The sequence below is a fragment of the Cryptococcus depauperatus genome, chromosome 1, assembly GCF_001720195.1.
Source record: "Cryptococcus depauperatus CBS 7841 chromosome 1, complete sequence".
NCBI lineage: Eukaryota > Fungi > Basidiomycota > Tremellomycetes > Tremellales > Cryptococcaceae > Cryptococcus > Cryptococcus depauperatus.
This window is the reverse complement of record NC_089468.1, coordinates 1662093-1682244: the sequence shown is the minus strand read 5'-3', so window position 1 is coordinate 1682244 and position 20152 is coordinate 1662093. Positions and strand designations below refer to the sequence as shown.

Below are 20152 nucleotides of genomic sequence, written 5' to 3'. Positions count from 1 at the left end.
ACTCATTCTTCGACAGTTATCAGAGAATAAACAATAAGTGACAGATAGGCATGGTGCATATTGCGGATAGGCATGTGGATAATTGACACGCCTAATTAGATAGCTTCGAGGTCTGGCCCATTAGAAACTTTGTTACTTTCTCTCTTACTTTATCATATATGCTATATTCATAAACCGGGTCAAATCCTTGACAAGCTTTCATAGTCACGTGACACTAACCAGTCACAACTATTCTACTTGGATTCCACTTTTTTACCTTTCCACAATTCAACCATTCAACTCTATTTCAACACTCATTGACCAAGACTGGTCAGTCATTCGACAGCTCAAGACTATAGCAACAGGCATGCATGGTCAAGATCACTCTAGATAAAAGACCCCACACATCATCTATGAAATCATTCATACAACATTCACATCCAAATCTGAGCTGGATGAGCCACACACCATTTTCACGGTTTGCGACTACGCCGGCCAGGTCTCAGTCGGGATCTATGTAAGTCATGGGTCAACAAAACTAACATTGCGTTTTGGTTTTGGCGGGCTCGCCCCTGGTTCCCTGAGGCAAGACTTGAGTTTGGGGTGAGACTCTGATTTACGAGACAATCTACTTCCAGTCACGGGCACCTTGAACATGGACGGTCTCGACGTTGGGACAAATGAGTTTTGTTCAGACGGGCTCGGCGGATCAGAACATCTAGACGAATATAGATGGGGCCCAGGTGGTCTAGACATGAAGCTATCAGGAGGTCGAGAATTCAGTCCAAACCCGGCGCTGGGTACATGTTGTGAGGCGTGTCGGAACATGGGCCTCCTGAACTTTGAGTGAGACGAAGTTTGCGGGAACTGGTTCGGCGGATAAGGATGTTGTCTAGACGAACGTCGATTGGACCAAGGTTGTTCAAACATGAAGCTACCACCAGATTGAGAATTCAGTCCAGAACCGATTCTGTGCACAGATTGTTGTGTGGTGCGTTCGGACATGGACGGTCTGGACATTGGGTGAGATGAATATTGCCCGGACAAGCCCAGCGAGTAAGGGTGTCGTCTAGGCAGATGTAGATTGGGCCAAAGTTGTCTAGACATGAAGCTATCAGGAGGTCGAGAATTCAGTCCAAACCCGGTTCTGTGCACATATCGTCGTGGGATGCGTTCAGATATGGACGGTCTGGACATTGGGTGAGATGAATATTGCCTGGACGGGCCTAGCAAGTAAGGATGTCGTCTAGACGAACGTAGATTGGGCCCAGGCTGTCTAGACATGAAGCTACCACCAGATTGAGAATTCAGTCCAAACCCGATTCTGCGCACATCTTGTTGTGGAGTGCGTCCGGACATGAAGCTTCGTAGAGCCTGCCTGGACCGTATGGGATGTCTGCCTTGAGACTTAAGCCTAGACTTGTGCAGTTGCTTGGGCTTTCTTCTGTTGTATATCTTAGTGCCTTCTGTATTTAAAGCCGCTAGTCGCTCGGGAATCGTGGGTTTTCTTAGTCCTCCGATGGGTGAGGACCACCTGGAAGAGTTCTGAGATGGTCCATTTGTTGGATTGATTGAAGCAGTTCCTTGACCGTTGAGGTGTTCAATAAGCCATGGGAGGAATTGAGCTTTTTTATTATCCATCATTGCTGATGTGGAGTATTGCGGATAACAAGACCGACCAGAGATAGAGATTCTTGGCGTGGGTTTCACATAAGTTGTTAGCGGCCAGCGAGAAAGGTTGCCATCAGATTTGAAAGAAAAGGGGCCAGTAGATTGAGGCCAGTTAGAAGGTCTATTTAGAAGGGAATTTTTTGTATCTCCAGGTACAGATGATCTGTACAGAAGCTGTGACCTGGCAGCTTTTGAAAGCAGAGATGTAATCGGTCTTCGCCCAGAGGCCATAACCTATGTGTGATCAATTGCAGGTTGGAATAAGAATGGCGATAGATTTCAAGTTGTATTATCTTTTAAATGCAGTGACGGGGTCGAGGATGACAAACTCGACAAAAGTGGCGATGTGGCAAGATTCCGCATAGAGCAGTGTTGAGTTATGACTCAGTAAAAACTTTACAGACAAAGGGCTATGATGTGACACAAGTCAGCCCTCATGGGCGATGAAAGGAAGACCTGGTCGCTGGACAGAAGGTCTCAATGGAAAGGATATGGAGCATTAGAGAGATGTAGATAGGGCTGCATGCCGTCAATGTTGATTTATACACTACCGCACTACAGAAAACATCTACTTTTTTTTGAAAAACCCCATCAACGTACTTTGCCCTCCGGCTTTTCCTGCACCGCCAGCCTTTCTGGCGCCGCTACCCACAGGTCCACCCCCCAAGCCGCCAAGACCACTGTTGCTTGCTGTACTACCAACGCTGGAGGTTGAAATGTGCTGTCTGATGGCTGGTCTGTTTGGGACAGCCGTTTGAGATTTTATCTGGGCCCCGGGATTGGTTTCCGACTCGTCATACGATTCGTCGGTCCAATAGTCTTTAGACACTGCGTATGGCGTCAGCTGAAATCACCACTAAGCAATGGGTCATGGCCAATATGTACCAACATAGCCTTTCTTATCCTTTTCCCTCTTTGTCTTTTTGATTCTCCTCACCTTTCTTCCAGTTTTACTGTCTCTCAATGGTTTCTCTTCCTCCTTGTTCTTCTTCTTGACAACATCGTCGTCCTCATCTTTGGATGAATCGTATTCCATAGAAGCCATCGCCTCAAGCGCAGCCCGATCGTTACGAGCGACCATTGACGAGGTTGGCTCAAGCGATTTCGAGATTTTGCTTGTTGGAGGTCCATTCGACTTGCGCTTGATATTGGACGTGGATTCACTCTCATCGTCTTCAGTATCGGACGCAACTATTCGCTTGCGGGAACCAGAAGCTTTGAGAGTTGTCTTTGAAGTAGACCTTGATGGGCCTGACTTCGCCTATAGCTTTGTTAAAAGTCTCTCATGAAAATTTGATTGCTTATGAAACATACTTTGATTTCATTCTTCAGTCCACTGTCTTTTTTTCCTTCGCTTGTTGCTGGACGATTTTCTTTGATGGGGGGTTTGTTTTCTACACCTAATAGGTTGTCCTTCGAAATCTTAGCTGTGAGTTTTGGTTTTGTATCTATGGGGGGCACAGGCTCAACGGCTTTGCCAGAGATCGTGCCATATAACTCGGGATTATAGAGATTGGAAGACTCATGCAGTTCTAATGATGGTATGAGAAATTTGGCGGGATCCTGTGGCTTGATAAGCCAAGCATTTTGGTGACAGAGGGGAAGATGTGTTCACCTTTATAACGGCAGAGGCCAAAGAGTAAATATGTATACTGAGACCGTTATCGTCGAAGAGTGTCTTTTTGTCTATTGTTCTAAGCGTTCGTTTTCCAAGACTGTAAGCTAGCCTCACCTTCAAGCTCATAATCCCTGGCCAAAACTACTCCAAACCTAGGTACTTCCTTCCTCCATAACTCATCATTTCCCCATTTACCCTCTCTGATCGATCCTCCTATTCCACCATCTCCCTCTTCTGCACCTTTATCGTTGCTCCAAAAGTCTCCTTCCTGTCTTGGCTGAGTCTCTTCCATATCCGAAAAAGCCGCCTCGCTCCTCTCATCCATATCAACAATCTTCACTGGACCACTCCCCAAATCTCGCAATGACTTTTGTGGGGGAGAGGAGAGTAACGGGAAAAGAGTGTCGACGTTTGGTATTTGCGTTTTGCCTATGCTTGAATTGGGTTGTAGTCTGCCAGATAGAATATAGGTGGCGGACAGGCTAGAATTGGATTCCAAATGATTGAGAAGAAGACTGCTCCTCATTAGCCTTTTTGAGCCAGCACTATGGTTCTGTCCATACTTTTTTGCAGTGTTGATATGGCATCCAACCTGCCTTGCGACTTGCCTGTAAGTAATCTTGAAGCAATTTCAGTCAGCTTGCCTTGTGGAGCATGGCATAACCATACAATGCTGCCCTCATTCTCTATCAAATGCTTGATTCTTCTGTAGGCGACCTTGTTCTCCTCAGATGTAGCAATCGCCTTCATACTGGTAAAAGATTGAAGAAAATATAAAGAGAAAAGAAAAGAAGATCTAAATGTAAAATCAAGACGCGCCTTGAATCAATTCATACAACGCGTACATTTCTTTGCACCCAAATTTGCTTCCATTAAAACAATAATGCATAATCTTGTTCAACTTTGCTTTATATAGTGCCTGCTTTGATTCCTCGACTTTTCTTTTTACACTCTCGTCTCAACAGTAGCAGAGTCGCTCATTCATCCAGATCACCCGGCAGAAGCCAAGCAAGGACACGAGTTGTCTATACCAGTATATAGTGTTTATTTGGAATTAAACAACTCAGGGGGAGTAGTGCCCCTGGAGAGACCCTTGTTGCCAGCAAAGATAGACTTGCCAGCAAGAGCCTCTTCAATACGGAGGAGCTGGTTGTATTCTGAAAGCGTCTGTAAGTGCATCCTCTTTGACGTCATGCAGCGAGTACTTACTGGCAACACGCTCAGATCGGCAAGGAGCACCCGTCTTGATCTCACCAGTCCTAAGAGCGACGGCCAAGTCGGCAATGTAGGTGGACTCGGTTTCGCCTGATCTGTGAGAAGTCATGACACCCCAGCCATTGGATTGAGCGAGTTGAACACTATGCGATGCATGTTAGCATGCTTATCAGCGTACAGAAACCATGATGGGCGTACGCCTGAATGGACTCAGAAATGGTGCCAATCTGGTTGATCTTTAAAAGAAGAGCGTTGCAGGCCTTCTTCTCGATAGCCATTTTGATTCTCTTGGGGTTGGTGACCAACAAATCGTCACCGACGATTTGGATCTGGGCAGTCTCGTTGTAGGCAGCCCAAGCGTCAAAGTCATCTTCGTGGAAGGGGTCCTCAATAGAGCAAATGTCGTACTTTTCGCAGTAAGAGCGGTAGAGGTCAGCAAGTTGCTCGCCTGTAAGCCATTTGGAAGAGTCGGAGTTGGGGTTCTGAATATCAAACATAAGCAGGGTTTTATATTTAGACATGTTGCCTTGGACTCACCTTGAAGTCCAAGTCATATTTGCCGTCCTTGAAAAACTCGGAAGAAGCAACATCCAAACCGATTTGAACCTTGCCAGTGTAACCAGCCTGTTTGATGGCCTCGGTAAGGATCTCAAGAGACTCTTCAGCACCAGAGACGTTTGGTGCAAAGCCACCCTCATCGCCGACGTTAGCAGCTATGTATACATGAGCAACGTTTGCATAACGACAAGGCGCAAACTCACCGTCAATACCATACTTTTTAGTGATGACCTTTTTCAAGGTGTGATAAGTCTCAGAACCCATCTTCATAGCCTCAGTAAAGGAGGAAGCACCAGTGGGAAGCAGCATGAATTCCTGGAAAGCAAGAGCGTTACCGGCATGAGATCCGCCATTGATGACGTTAAAGGCAGGCACCGGAAGCACATAGGGCTCTTGAACGCCGGCAAGCTGAGCAAGATAGACATAGAGAGGGACGCCCTGGGCAATGTCAATGCAAACCCACATCCGAAAGAGATTAAAACACACCTTATCGGCGGCAGCGGCCTCAGAGACGGCCATGGAGACACCAAGGATAGCATTAGCACCAAGCTTGCCCTTGTTGTCAGTACCGTCACATTTGATGAGCAGGTCATCAATGTCCCGTTGAGATGTGACGGGGAGCTTAGATTCCACAAGAGCGGGCCCGAGAATATTGTTGACGTTCTCAACAGCTTTTGTGACACCTATAGGCTATGAGTGACGATCTCGCTCCTCCGTATGCATACCTTTGCCAAGATAGTCGGTGCCCTTGTCTCTCAGTTCGACAGCTTCATGAGCACCCGTGGAAGCCCCAGAGGGAACTTCGGCACGGAAGAGACCTTTGTCGGTGATGACATCAACCTCTACCGTAGGGTTGCGTGTATAGGTCAATCCAAGGGTATAGCCACAGCGAACAAGACATTGCGACGAGAGATAAGACAAAAGATGACAAGGCAAGGCCAATGTTAGCATGGGAACACTAACGCAAAGAGAGCAGAGGAGCCCGAGAGCGATTCATACAGCAAGCAAACCAGCTTGCGTACCAAAAGCACTCGGAAGTATGCACAAGCAAGAGCAGACTTATCTCGAGAGTCAAAGATCTAGTCAAAAGCAGACAAGTTAGCCAATAGTCTCACACACTGACCATGCAAGTCATTCTAAACATGAACCAACATACCTGACGCGCATGAACCTTGGTAACGACAGACATTTCAATTGTATTCTGTTTAAATCCAGTTTTATCAATATGAAAAGGAAGAAGGAAAAAAGTAGAAAGGGAGATACAGAATGAGCGTGAAAGAGTCTTGCGGTGATTCGGGAATTCACTAGACCGTGTCGGGCGCCTTTATCCGACTTGATAATTAGGCACGCAGACGAATATAAAAGGAGATTTTTTATTCTTTTCGACTCTACAACTTCTTTTACTCTTATAAATTTCCAACTATGCAAGATGTTGCTCTCAAATCATCCGCAAAAACTAGCAATCCGTCCAAGAGTATACCGACTTGTCTTCAAAGTCGTATAATTCAAAATAAGCAGCCATAGGCCATGGAAGTAACGAGGCAAAACGAATGGTCGCTGGATCATTACAATCATTGAGGAACTTGCTTCTATCTCAAACTACCTTTTTATCCGTTGACTGAAGATTTCGCATACTTGCCAAGCACAAGCATTGTTCAAGTCTTGCCAAAGGTCACTCGACGAGTCTAAAAAGCAAGCAACATTGTGCTCAAGAAGTGCTGAACATTGGATCATGGACCAAACCAATAAAGGCGAAACTAGTAACTCACCTTACAGCACCACACATGGCGATGCTTGGAAATCCCATCTTTCCAACTCTTTCGTCTTGACCTCATCATAAAATCCAAATATTCCCAGTGTTCCCTTGTGTCGACCGCTTTGTTCTCGCTTACTGCATCCCTTAGCCATCCGTTTCTCTAATATGGTATACTCTGCTTCTATTCCCGTTGACAAGTTTTCAAGATGTCGCAACAGCAGGTTGAGAAAATATCATTCAACCCGACTCTAGCTACCAGTCTAAAGTGGGTTGACAAATCGCGATTCAGATGTTTTACATTCTGCAATCCATGTACGAATAGGACATTACTTGCTGAAGGGTATCACTCGCAGTGGCCATGTCTATAAAGGATAATTTTAAGATAATCACTGAGCAGTCAAGCACTCCGAATTGCAGTTTTACCCCTGTTTTTTGGAGTGCTAAATCAAACAGAACTGAGCAAAGAAAAGAATAACCAATTAAAGAACGATTGAAGTCGAACATACTCAACTGGAGAAACGGAATTAACAAGGGGAATATCTAACAGATCAAACAAGGTGTCCAAGCAGAATCCATCCATAAAAGTTTCATCACAACTTCACTAGACCCAACCTCTGCCTTGAGTTTACCATCTTGGTTTTGGACAACCTTCTCGGGCATGATTCAACTCGCTACAGTAGAGACAGAGGCTATTTTCCCGTCTACGGCGGTGCTCCTTGGAAGTGATATGTCCGACTTTGGTAATGTACATTGGTTGTTATTGGGATGAGATATTTTGTTGACAGGGGAGTGATGGCTGGGTTGGCCTGAAGGGTAGGCAATCGAATGTTTGTCAAGTTCAGACTTTTCCCTTTGGCGGTTCCAATAACGGTGGTCAATCCGAAGGACTGTCTACTAAAGTTCTTGCAGGGTGGTGGGCTTGTTATCTTCTTGTATCAGCTGGTCTAAAATTCTAGGGGCAAGACCCCTGCGAAACTGATATATGAGGGCATTTTTGTCCCACTTGGGACGAGCCTGAAATCGTTGAAAATCAACTATATAGTGGGACACCTGATGGTGATCGCTCATCTTGAACTGGATGAGACAATTCTCAGCTGCAAACCCTCAGAATCTCCAAAAGTTTGCTTAAGTTCGTTCTCAAATCCCTTGAAAGTAAGAAAGTACGACGGATAACCATCATCATCGGTGTCAGGAATGAGGTTGTTCTTGGGCTTGGTCTGGGAGTCCTTGGGACGAGTGGATTATCTAGGAGTATCTATCTCAAATAGATGAAGACAGCTATCAAAATTCATTCCTTGGGGAACTATGAACCACAATCCCTTCCTTATATCTTGTTTGCTCTGCATCCTTCAGCCAGGTTCTAGTTCAACCAACTATACCATTCCTCTGCATACACAGTATGCTGTGTTCTTATATCCTTTCCTTGTACATGGTCCTGACAATCGGGCTCCATGTATAAAAGGCTCAAACCAGGATTTGACGACTGAGTCAATAAGAAAAGGCGTAAATAATCTTTGACACCACTGTTTGGTAATGGGAGGGGCTTGCTTTGAATACCAAGTAGCAGCTTGATGGAAACTGTTCAAGTTTCAATGGGTTTGTAGTGTCAAAAATCTCAGGCGGGGAAATCTTTGTGCGTCTCAAGTCATTATCAGGTCGAAAGATGGTTGAAACCTGGTTGGCAAGTCGATTAAGAAGTTGAATAAGGAGTGAACCAAGAATAACGGTGCTACCTTCTAGACAGGACGACATTGGCGCGCAATAAACAGTATACAAGTTTCCTCGGATGATACATTCCAATATGCAGTTGCGAGATGCTTGTGTGAGCTTTAGGTGAGCAAGATGGGCCAATATATGACAGTTGTTGTTAACAAAGAGTTATCTTCAGCTACTCTAGGAGTTAACTGGGAGAAAAGATGGTATACTAGTAGTGAACTGTTACGATTCTAATACCGGTGACCTTGGGATCTGGAGCAGGAGTACAATCGTAGTGACTTGCAGTCTTGAGCTGTAAGGTGGTAGCCGGAACTCGAGTGTAAATTGACAACAGTATGTCAGGATCATGTACAAGGTGCGGATATAAGAAGACAGGATAGTGTGTATGCAGAGGAATGGTATAGTTGGTTGAACTAGAACCTGGTTGAAGGACGTAGAGCAAACAAGATATAAGGAAGGGATTGTGGTTCATAGTTCCCCAAGGAATGAATTTTGATAGCTGTCTTCATCTATTTGAGATAGATACTCCTAGATAATCCACTCGTCCCAAGGACTCCCAGACCAAGCCCAAGAACAACCTCACTCCTGACATGTATCCTCGTTGATGAATATCGCGACACTTTCATTGCCGAAGCTTCACAAAGTTTGACAGTGAAGATCTTATTGACGACTTTCAGGCGGCAGAATCCAAGAAAGTAGCAGAAGACGGCGGCAGAGTAGATAAGAATGCTCAGGATGAGAACATACCTTACCTTCCGCCATTGTTCTTGCTTCCTTTCGCTGCCAGTCCGGACAATTCTCTCATAAAGCCCGAGCTGCTAGCTTATCAGCTCTCCCTGTCCAAGATTATGACCTGATGAGAGAATCTTGAGATGGATTAGCAGTGCGTCAGTTGGACAAAGCATCTGGAACACCACAAGGATGGGCAAAACCAGGATGAAGTCTTCAAGTAGACCTGCGAACCTTATAAGCTGGGGCAGTGAAGATTCTGACATGTGAATTGGTAGTTCACACATGATACGATACATGTACTAATGAATTAAAATTACTCAGATGAATCTCAAAACACTATCAAGAACAAAAGACTCAACTAGGTAACTATAGCTGCAAAAGCTGAAACGAAATATGGATAAAGTCCAAGACTTTCGAGTCAGCCCAGCCATGTGCTCGAATCCGTGTCCCCAATCACCATTTCCCTACGCTTCATCGGCTTTCAGCATTGAGACCAACGACATTCCTTCTTGATCGAGATGTTCTTCTTCGTTGCTTGTCAAATCCTTTTGACTCACGCTTTTTGTTTCGTACAATGCCCATTCTGTTTCGGACAGATTAGCAAGGCCAAAAGTATCATTTTGTTCAGTGAGTGGATGGTCAAGAAACGTTCCATTGGACTGCTCCAGACTTCGAGAACTAGCGAGATGGCTGAATGTATTTGAAGCAGGCTCATTAGTTTTCAATGACTGTGGAGTTGCTGTGAAAGCGTCATCAACTTTGCTTGTTCTATGCTGCGTGCCATCGGTTGCCGAAGAGTCTTGATGAGATTCAGAAAGGAAAAGTTGACGGTGGGAAGAGTCAATGATTGGAGTACCTCTTGGCATATTTTGAGTGATCTGTGACTTTTGTGGAGTTTCAAGCATGCGAGGTGTAAGTTGAGTGCGTGTTGGCACTGGAGGCGGCGGATTGATAGAACCTGTGGTCGTAACATTTGATGCAGGCGCAGTCAGATTTGAATTTGGCTGACTTGAAGAAGGCTTGGGGAAAGCGACGTCCTTTTCTGATGTTGACATTGTCGTAAACTTTGCTGGTACCGGAAGACCTAAGCCAGCAGCCACTCGGAAATCTGAATGGGGCCATACCGGCGATTTTGTAGGATATTCGTGCAAGTACTCCCAGTCAAAGTCTTCCAGATTCGGCTGCACTCCTTCGAGAAGTCGAAGTAAGTCATCGATCGTTGCTGTTGGAGGAATCACCAGGGATCCAAGACTAGAATGGCGTGTTGCAGAGATTTCGGCATATGTTTGGGTTCGACAATATATCCAAAGTTGTCGAGCTTTAGTTACATATGTAACCGCGATACGATGAAGGCGTTCAGAAATATTCCACACTCGCTGAGAATCACAAGGATCTTTTGCTCGAAGAAGTCGACGAAGGTTATTCAATCGATCCAAGGCCTTTTTACCATCAGGATGAAGATTCAGGGCAAGGAGCCCTTCCAACACTGCCGCATGCCGTCGACCAGGATCATCCCAGACATCATCAAAATGGAGCCGGGTGTCAATCAGATGAGGAGACAGAGTTGGGCCTTGAGGACCAAACGAACATTGCCAAACAATAGTCAGTGTGATTCTGTCAAGTCTGCTCCAATCAAGTGGTCTCTTGGTGAAACCATAGTGCAAATCCATCATCCAGTTATTGAATTGATCTTGGTCAAAATTTGAAGAGCCGCCAATTGTTTTTCTGTAGCGTTCAATGACCATACGAAGTAGCACAAGAAGACCTGCAGGGTTAGGAGAACGTGATTCTACAGGTGTATTGCGTATGATGCAAGAGACATAGGCATCGTCATAACATTGAACTCGCTTAGGGAGAGAACGGAAGAAAAGAGGTCGATCACACACTTGACATATAGGCATTTTTTTGGCACGGGTCTCATGGAGGGTACAGATCATGGCACAAGCTGTGCAATAATCTGCGTTGCTTAGCTTTCCCCTAGACTAGCCAGAAGTGGACTTACTTGCGCTACAGTCTAGATTTGCACAAGGATGCAAAACAGAAAACGCCATCCAGTCCCGGTTAAAAGCCTGAGCTTTTCTGTAACAATTGTTGATTGAGTCCTTACAAATGGAACATCTTGATCGATCTGGGCAGAGGTCAACCTGTATCAAGGATTCAATGACAATCTGAAACTGACCTTTTTTTGAATGACGCTTTTTGCTCTTATGACAGTCACAAGCACTTTTATCTAGACATGAACAAGACTGATCCTCTTGAGAATTCTTATTCCGGGAGCCTTCGCTTACAGAATTGTCCATGTTGAATGACACAACGGTCCTACGGTGATGGGGATGGGAAGAAGCGTACGTTGTACGAGGTATCTCAGAGTCAAAAAGAATAGGGAGAAGAGGGTTTTCTGCGGATGCCCTTTTGTTTCTTGGGCTGAGAGAAAAGAAAAAGAAAAGAAAAAGAAAAGAAAAGAAAGAGAATCAATCATTCAACTTTTATTTTCTCTACATTATCCACAAACCTCCACCAGACGCGTCGACGCGTCAACGCGTCTCTACTTGAAATAATGATAATGTCAAAAACACGTGACACTCACGTGGTATCCTTAGGTGGATTGAATCCTACTGTCATTTATTTATTTTATTTCATATTTTATATTTCTTCTTTCTTCTTTCATGACTGGCAAATAAAAACAGAAATGAAGTGATAGATTCTTTCTAATATTCTATTAACAACCACAACTACATATATTTCAACTCAACTACCAGAAAATTCTCTAATAACAATAATCTTCAATTGTTTTCCTTTCTTTAACTAACCATTGATCCTTTGAGCTTCCCCTATATGACCTTACATTCCAATGTCACTCGTCTACATCACAGCCAGGTCTGTTCGGTTGATATAACCTGCCAAACTCTTTTCTTTTCTTGCGCAATTGAGCTGGGCTAATCGTTAGAACAAACGCGCTGGTCGGTTACGGCATGTCGCTCTCACACCTCTGGATATCAGACGCTTCGCCTTTGTTCTTTTACTCTCCGGCTGAAGCCTATTTTGCAGGCAAGGGACTGAATGCTTGGGTGGGACACATTGGCTCAGAAAGTAGTGCTGGCGCAGCAACTGGAGGAAATACCCCGACTTTTCATTCAACAAAAGGGAAGGCGGGAGTTATACTTCCATTAATATATGGTTAGAGAGCTTCAGATCATTAGAGTTCTCTGTATACTAACGCTCACCTAGCGACCAACTTTGCTCCAATATTCTCTGAGCTCGATTCTCATCATGTTGTATTTTCGCAGAATAGCGATCCTGACACACCTTGGAAGTCTGGACAGAATTGGACATCGTATCCAAATGAGTTCAAGCCACAAACTTTCACTTTGACTGTTGAATGCAAAGAAGGAGGAGCAAGCGGATGCGATCAAGACTTTCGATTCCAAGGCGCATGGGTGGAAACACATCTGGGACCTAATATGTAGGTGTCTGGGGGATGTAGCTGGACTAACCGGATGAAGCAACGATACAGAGAGCGTAACACTCGATGATTCCTCACCACTCGTGAAATATTCTGGCTTTGCGCCTGTAGTATCCAACAATACGGCTGTGCAAGTATCTTCGGCAGATCAAAATTCTACCTTATCAATGACTACGACGGCAGGCGCAACCGCCCAGGTCATGTTCAAAGGTAAGTAGTCATGTCATTATTTCTCTGACTTGACAATATCATTTACCCTCATATACAGGGGCATCAATCACAGTCACTGGTGTTGTCTGTCCCACCTGCTCAACCTATACGGTCAATTTAGATTCTACAAAGGCAACGTATGATAGTTCAAATAATGCGACCGTGCACGATACCTTGCTTTTCTTTGCTACCAATTTAGACACCAGCACAACTCACACTCTGCAGATAGAAGCGCAAGGTGGCGGCCTGGTCATTGATGGCTTCACTGCTTTTGGTCCTAAGCGTGGCGTTGGGTTCATGTAACTGGATCTTCTTTCCCCTTTTATACACAGCTAATTTATGCCCTTCGTGTCTTAGTGGCAATATTGGTGGAGAGACAACGACTTTAGGTCCAACGCCCACCGGGAAACTAAACAGTAACAGCTCCAGCTCGGATTCGGCAGCACCAGCAAATGATGGAGGACCGTCAAATGTTGGAGTAATCATTGGTGCCATTCTGGGATCATTGGCTGGACTGGCAAGTGCCATTTTTTGAGTTGCGCATGTCATGATGATGATAAGATGCTAGGTAATCTTATGGTATATATATCGCCGAGTTGCTGGACCCAAAAAACCTCCCAAGAATAAGGATCTTAATTCATGGGACGAAGCCAACTTGCTCCAAAACATGAAGAATGAAGGCGTCCATATAACTACAGCTGCGAATCAACGATACGTCTATCGTAAGTTGTTTAAAACTCACACATCGATGACAACTGATCTCGTTCAAAAAAAAGCGGGATTAATTGCTCATAGCCAGCTCAAAAAATAAACAGTTTGTAAATGTTTATGCATATGTGAATATCACCAACCCTGCGTCTGACCCATACCTTGTAAGATTCTTTCAATCAATGCTCTCTTCATGTATTGCTCTCTTGCAAGCGATCTAATGGACTTGAGATACCTGTCAAGATCAACTCTTTCAGCATCAAGGGCACGAGTCATGTGATAGATGGTATCTTCTATAGCGTTGTCTTCTGCAACTAGGTCTATCATTCTGTTTATGTATGACTTAGTTATCTCAGACAAATTTGTCAAAAACGGAAGGCTCACTGGTTATGAACGATGGATATTCCACAAACAAGTTCATCTACCCCAACTTCGCCTTTTGCTTCCAATTCTACTACTCTTGCTTCTCCCTGATGAACCACATCTTCCATTCTCTTTCCTACAGAATCACATACTTTCTTGACGGCTTCTAGCCTTGCCATCTCATCGCGTATTGCGGGCTCTCCTGTCTTCAAATCGTCCCTCCTAGCTTGAAGATGTTCAATTGAAGATTGAAAAGATTGTAAAAATAGAGAAAGGGAAGTCTGTAGATGAGGTAAGAGGATGGAATGAAGATGAAGTAGTGATGGAGGTGGTGGTTTAGATGGTGGCAATGGTGGGGGATGACTAGAGCTGGAAGAATCAGAGGGTAGAGCCGCAAAACTAGGTTCTGGAGATGAAAGAAGGTCTTGTGCAGCTTTCTTGGGGGCCTGAACAGCTGGAGGTTGCAATGTAGGCGAAGTCTGAGGATACAAAACAGACTGAGGAGGAGAAACGGTAACTTGCGATGCAGGAGGTTGGACTCGTGTAATTGAATGGTATGTACCCGCGATGGGTTGAATACCTGATGCTAAGTCTTGACTGGACATGTTGCCACTTTCCGTTGGCATGTTTCCTTGTGAACTACTTCCAGCTAACTGTGATGGCATCGGATAAGTCACAGAGTATGGTCTGGGTGGGACAACAGGAACAACTGCTGGTGTTTGAGGAGGTACACCCCGAGTTGGATGAGTAGGTATCGGTGGCGGCAAATTGGCCATATTAGTGACAGTCGCTGATGTGTGAGATGTATATGAAGGAGTTGAAGATTGACGGACATGTGTGGGGACGTGGGAATGGAGAGGAAGAGGAGGAGAGGGTGCGGGCCGGTAGGTTGGAAGCATCTGCAATGGGTCAGAAGTGACTCATAGCGTCATATATAGCCTACCTCTACGTTAGGAGAAGACTCAACAGCAAGACGAGTGGGTGGCACTGGTGGCTGATTGTTTGTTGCTTGATTACAGACAAGTGCTGGCGACTGGCTATTGACTAAGGGACTTTTACCTCTCTCAGAAACGTCGCTCCCTGGCGGTTTTGCAAAGACTGGAGGCGTTACGGAAAATAGATCAGAAAGATGTTTTAATAGTGTGCCCAAATCTTTTATCTGAAGTACTGTTAGTGATAACTCGTCGACTCATTAGACGCACATCCCAAGTCCTCCACCATTCATTCATAACTTGCTCTCGAATGTGTCCAGATGGCTCAACTTCCCTGCTCTTTCTTATTCCCATTTCTTTAGTAGGCATCACAAAAACCAGAGGAGGTAATCTGGGGTACTCATGAGGTATCCAAAGGTGCATAGGTATTTGATATGTGGCTCCGCGATATGTTATCGGTAGTGTCCCATACAACAGTAATAGCAGCGCCGTGTGTCCAGAATCAAACGCTAACATATGGAGAGGTAAGCTCACGGATGAAGAAGTTATTGTTGGAGCTTACTAAAAGCTTCTGTTTTGACTGCCAATGTCCTTCTTTCTCGCAATACCTCCAAGACTTGCTGGAGAATAACGTCGCGCGAGGGAAAAGGGCGGAGGACAGATTGAAGCCATCCTCGGGTGAGATCTGCATTAGACATTGGGTCTAGCTGGGTTACAGCTTCTTGATGAAAGAAATGACAAATTCATGAAATCTTTAAACAATTGTAATCAAAAGATGTGGACGGTTATAGTTGAAAGTCGTGACATCACAAGAAATGTTTATCCATCATCATTTACTTTACTAGTGATAGGATTTAAGAATTATATACTTTTGTAAAAACTCATCCAAATATCAACTATATATATTTCTACATTAAGAATGAGTGAAAAGCAGCATCTTCTGGGCTCCTTGTCCAACAACTCCTCCTTTTTGGCTACAAGCATTTCTGTCAACGGACGTCATACACAATCGTATCATTCTGGACGTCTTAGAAGAAGGGAGAACGGACAAGGCGTAGGAGGCAGTATGGTTGGAGACATGAAAAAAGGACTGAGGATCAAGAGCGATCATAGGAGACCGACAAGACTCAAAGCTCTAAGTGATTATCTCCATCATCTCTGATCAGACGCAAATGGCTTAGATTTTTATCGTGTACAGTGTCATTTGCTTTGATATTGTTTATAATACTTACTACCATCTGGATTGTACGACTGAGCAACAGGATAAAATCTCTAGAAGGATGGAATAAGGTTGTTTTTCGACTACAAAAGGCTTTAGGTGACAGAATTGTGTCTATGGCAGAAGAACGGCAAGTTGGCAGAGACCTATAGCCGATAATACTACATTCTTGGGATAGACATACTTTGTATAGCGTTGTAATGCATGCCGTATGTAATTGACGACTCTATGGTATCGCACATAACCCCGCACAAGATCTACGTTCGACTCTTATTCTTCTTTCCCCTGCCCTTTCCTTCACTCATTTCCTCCCGCTTTCTCTTGAGTCCTTCCTTCTTGAATGCTTCCCGCCTCTCTTCCTTTATTTTGGCCTCGCGCTTTTCGTCCTTCTCCCCAATCTTCTTTCTATAGTCTTTTTTTCTCTCTTCCTGCTTTTGCTTCCTTCTCTCAGTCTTGTCCTTCTTCAATGTCTGAATCTGCTGTAAGAGAGAGATGGCTTTTTTCTCGTCTTCACTGAGCACCACAGCGCGTGACTGCATATATGTTGGTTTGCGTTGCTTGGAAAGTTGGGGAGTCTTGGAAGCAAAGGGAAGGGAAGCTTCAAGCTTTTTTGGGACTTTGAGTGGGTTAAAACGGCGAGTGGTTCGTTGTATGGTCTGCATCATATACATTAGCGACAATGCAAATGCCTCCATGAAAACATACCCGATATGCAGAATTGGGATCAAGTGGGGTTTTGAGACCCTCCTCCCTTCGAATCTGCCCGGTCAGTCTCATCCCCTTCCATTCGTCCTTTTTGGCAAGTAGTAAAGAGCAAACAGGATTGTAAAGCTTCTTGGGTTCAATTGAATACCATGCTCTTAAAAACACAATATCTAATTAGTGAAGTTAGTTTATATACATATGACACAGAAAGATCGATATACCAGACAAAAGAATTTTGTCCTCAAAGGTCGCTCTGAAAGCCCCGTCAGGTTTATTCAAGGCCTTCTTGATCTGACCTCTGATACCCGAAACCGTCTTTACATTGGCTCCTTCAAATTTGGCAACTTCGAGACTGGAATTGAACATGTCTTTGATGAAAGCAGTGTTTTTGAATATTTTGTATGGGACTCCTGTAAGCTTGAGTTTTTTGACAATCTTGGTGGATCGATCGACATCCAACACAACTCCAGTGGCGGACACGCGGAATCCTGGAGTATCAGATTGCAGAGAATTAAAGGCACAAAAACCAGTATTAGGCGCTGACACTGGGCCGTAGAAAGTGGCGAAGCAGTGCATATGTTCTGGGGAATACTTAAGATATCGATTCCTGATTGAGTGGTCATCGAGATGGTAAAGAGGAAGTGTTTGGAACCTTCGCCAGCCAAGGGAAATGATGAGCGGATCGTTCGTTTTGAGGATTTTGGTGAACCACCTGTGTCGCTTGATACGGACAGTAACAAATCCAAACCTCTCTTCGGCAGTTAAAAGACCGCCGACGATGATTGGGAATTTTGGATCAAAGTTCTCTACCAACTCGCATGGCACATCTTCAATCTCCAATCTCACGTACATTCCTGATCTGTAGCCTTCAATCCGTGCCCGTGCGTCGATATCTAAACCTGCAAATTCATCTTCGTTGAGTTGTCTTTGGCGAGCCATCTCAGCTTTTTTTTGGTCGTAAAAGTCCAATTTGTCGGTCTCGTCGTCGGAATCATCATATTGTTCGTCAAACTTGTGTCTAAGAGCTTCCTTCTTTTTTGCCAAAGCAGCAGCACGTGCGTCTTCGTGGCTTGCTTGATCAGGTTTGACGCCCACGTAAGGAACATTGTCGCTGTCTTCGCCGCTAGAGACACCCTCAAGATCCTCGAAATCACCACCTGCTTCGTCCTCATACGCTTCTCCATTTTCATTCAACCCTTCTCCAATTGGTCCAGAGATAAACAATTCTTTGAGTGAGTTAAGTATGGTTTCGTCATCCCATTTCCGTTTGAGTTCTTCTTTATCAAACTTGGCTTTGATTTGATCACCATCATCTCCCTCATTGCCTTCTTCTCGCTTAACTTTGAATAAACTGTCATCGTATGCTGGGGTAGTAGACGACTCGGCATCGGCAGAGGAAGGACGAGTTTTACCTGAAGCAATTTCTTCGGCAGAAAGTTCAGTTTCGTAAATCAAAGTCATGAGATTGCGTTTCCGACCAAGGCGATCGGCTAAGGCTTCTGAAGCACGAGCAGACATATTTTTTTTCCAGCCTGGACCATGTTTTTCATCAAATTCCTCTTCATTCGAGGAATACTTAATGTCGTCGTCATCATCAAAGTTAATTTGTCTAGTTTCTTGCTCAAAACCAGTAGCGAGAGCAAGGTCATCATGATCAGAGTCCGATCCGGCATACGCAATGTCATCGCTCTCACTCTCAGAATCATCGTTGTTGTTCATTTCACTCTCTTGTTCGTATTCATCAAGGTCATCCTCCTCATCTGTCCCTTCATCGTCGAATTCGTCATCATCTGCGCTTCCTAACAGGAACACGCCAGTTTTGGGCTCAGCTCGGCGGCGATTACGCTTTTCACCATTGCCAATGGCTTGTGTCATTTGCAAGGGAGCGGAGGAGTGATCAAGGAGTCGAATTTCGGAAGACTGAATACCGTCTGCAAATGTATGCTGAGCATCTTGCAAATTCACCACCATCTTTTCACCTTCTCCTTGAGGTCCTTCTCCGCCCTTGGTAAAACTTCCAGGAACGTTGATGTACACGGCGTCCTTGTCATACATAATTCCGCCCACGTCGCTCATCGGTGCGTGAATTAATTTGGCCTTCTCTCCCATTTTTCTTCGCCTCTCGCTTTCCAAGGTAGGTAGCGGGCAAGGATCAGCTAAACGCTCAACTACTTTGACATCTAGATCGCCTGCGCCTGGAATGTGAATTTTGGCATTCCTTGGGGCTAAATTGGGACCTCTCAAGAATCCATAGAGAGTGATTGTACGGTCAATTTTAGGGTTTTCACGAATAGCTTCTCGAGGAGTGAGGTCTTGGATACGGTCAGCAAGGAGGTGAGGATGCTGGTTTCTAAAGATCAATGGCCGAAATTTCATCACGGAGATGAACCTGGAGAGAAGGTTAATCTCAGCATCTGGATAACGACCATTCAAAACACCAGAAAGGGAGAAGAGTTTGGCGCCTTGATATATTTCAGTCCAGAAACGATGTTTGAGACGTTTTTTCGTGTCTTTTAAGGTTGAAGCCTTCTTAATGAGATCCACATGGGTAAGAACGCCAATCACTTTAGGAAAACCATGAGACTGAAGGATGTTGAGGAATTCAAATGTTTCCTAAAGTATACAGTTAGTTGAGCACAGGACATTAAAGTAGCAGACTTGCCATTTCAAAACCAAAAGATCCATCAATCATCAATAAAACCAAATCTACGACTTTACCCAAATCTACCATGCTGTTGAGATCATTCCCACATTCGATAAACGTAATTCTTCTTGTCTTGCCAGAAACCACAGTCACTGGTCCTTGTGGTTGAGAAACATTATGCTTTGTATATCTTCTCAACAGTGACCGCAGTAGCGTGGTTTTTCCAACACCAGGAGGGCCGACGATTCCGACAATAATAGGCGGTGGTGGCAGAGCACCTTCATCCATTCCTTTGCCCTTTTCATGGGTGACCTTGCGCTCCTCTGGGTTGCGGTTAACGAGAGGTACATGAAGCCGTTGCTGATCCTTTTCAGCTGTCCTCCTCGCAGCTTTGTCAGCCGCCCTAAAAGATGAGTTTGTGAATGCCTTGAAGTATTATCAGCCTATGTGCCGAGTGATATGTAACCACCAACCTTGGGGTTGAAATTTTTTCCACCTGAGCGATCTACTCCCTTGACAGCATCCTTCTTCTTCAGTTTTGAGCCTGCAGAAGGCTTATGATGCGTCTTGTGGGGTACTTCCATGTCTGTTGTTGAAGAAGAAAACAGAAAAAAAAAATAACTTTTGAGATGGTGGAAGTGGAGGTAGGAATATATTCCACGT

At 44.6% G+C, this 20152-nt stretch overlaps 8 protein-coding genes across 8 annotated transcripts; 2 read left to right on the top strand and 6 right to left on the bottom strand.

The window, feature by feature from the left end:
• Nucleotides 1–501: 501 nt before the first annotated feature.
• L203_100631 (uncharacterized protein) lies at nt 502–1623 on the bottom strand (the record flags this gene model as incomplete). The annotated part of the gene is made up of 1 exon (XM_066210088.1): nt 502–1623. The coding sequence occupies one exon, from the start codon at nt 1621–1623 to the stop codon at nt 502–504; it is 1122 nt and encodes a 373-aa protein (XP_066066185.1).
• Nucleotides 1624–2218: 595 nt separating this feature from the next.
• On the bottom strand, nt 2219–4018 carry L203_100630 (uncharacterized protein; the record flags this gene model as incomplete). Its single annotated transcript, XM_066210087.1, has 7 exons — nt 2219–2478; nt 2536–2911; nt 2965–3213; nt 3266–3336; nt 3383–3783; nt 3832–3887; nt 3938–4018. The coding sequence occupies 7 exons, from the start codon at nt 4016–4018 to the stop codon at nt 2219–2221; spliced, it is 1494 nt and encodes a 497-aa protein (XP_066066184.1).
• A 294-nt stretch (nt 4019–4312) lies between these two features.
• Nucleotides 4313–6230, bottom strand: L203_100629 (enolase; the record flags this gene model as incomplete). The annotated part of the gene is made up of 9 exons (XM_066210086.1): nt 4313–4425; nt 4478–4626; nt 4682–4965; nt 5021–5196; nt 5245–5479; nt 5528–5724; nt 5767–5898; nt 6105–6120; nt 6198–6230. The coding sequence occupies 9 exons, from the start codon at nt 6228–6230 to the stop codon at nt 4313–4315; spliced, it is 1335 nt and encodes a 444-aa protein (XP_066066183.1).
• Nucleotides 6231–9709: 3479 nt separating this feature from the next.
• L203_100628 (uncharacterized protein) lies at nt 9710–11146 on the bottom strand (the record flags this gene model as incomplete). Its single annotated transcript, XM_066210085.1, has 1 exon — nt 9710–11146. One exon carries the CDS (start codon nt 11144–11146, stop codon nt 9710–9712), a length of 1437 nt encoding a protein of 478 aa, XP_066066182.1.
• A 1071-nt stretch (nt 11147–12217) lies between these two features.
• On the top strand, nt 12218–13729 carry L203_100627 (uncharacterized protein; the record flags this gene model as incomplete). Its single annotated transcript, XM_066210084.1, has 7 exons — nt 12218–12422; nt 12474–12708; nt 12764–12918; nt 12977–13217; nt 13276–13435; nt 13487–13640; nt 13695–13729. 7 exons carry the CDS (start codon nt 12218–12220, stop codon nt 13727–13729), a joined length of 1185 nt encoding a protein of 394 aa, XP_066066181.1.
• A 32-nt stretch (nt 13730–13761) lies between these two features.
• On the bottom strand, nt 13762–15619 carry L203_100626 (uncharacterized protein; the record flags this gene model as incomplete). The annotated part of the gene is made up of 5 exons (XM_066210083.1): nt 13762–13954; nt 14011–14888; nt 14933–15148; nt 15192–15430; nt 15484–15619. 5 exons carry the CDS (start codon nt 15617–15619, stop codon nt 13762–13764), a joined length of 1662 nt encoding a protein of 553 aa, XP_066066180.1.
• A 221-nt stretch (nt 15620–15840) lies between these two features.
• L203_100625 (uncharacterized protein) lies at nt 15841–16292 on the top strand (the record flags this gene model as incomplete). The annotated part of the gene is made up of 2 exons (XM_066210082.1): nt 15841–16060; nt 16120–16292. 2 exons carry the CDS (start codon nt 15841–15843, stop codon nt 16290–16292), a joined length of 393 nt encoding a protein of 130 aa, XP_066066179.1.
• A 105-nt stretch (nt 16293–16397) lies between these two features.
• Nucleotides 16398–20073, bottom strand: L203_100624 (uncharacterized protein; the record flags this gene model as incomplete). The annotated part of the gene is made up of 5 exons (XM_066210081.1): nt 16398–16796; nt 16846–17015; nt 17067–19458; nt 19508–19915; nt 19963–20073. 5 exons carry the CDS (start codon nt 20071–20073, stop codon nt 16398–16400), a joined length of 3480 nt encoding a protein of 1159 aa, XP_066066178.1.
• Nucleotides 20074–20152: the final 79 nt, after the last annotated feature.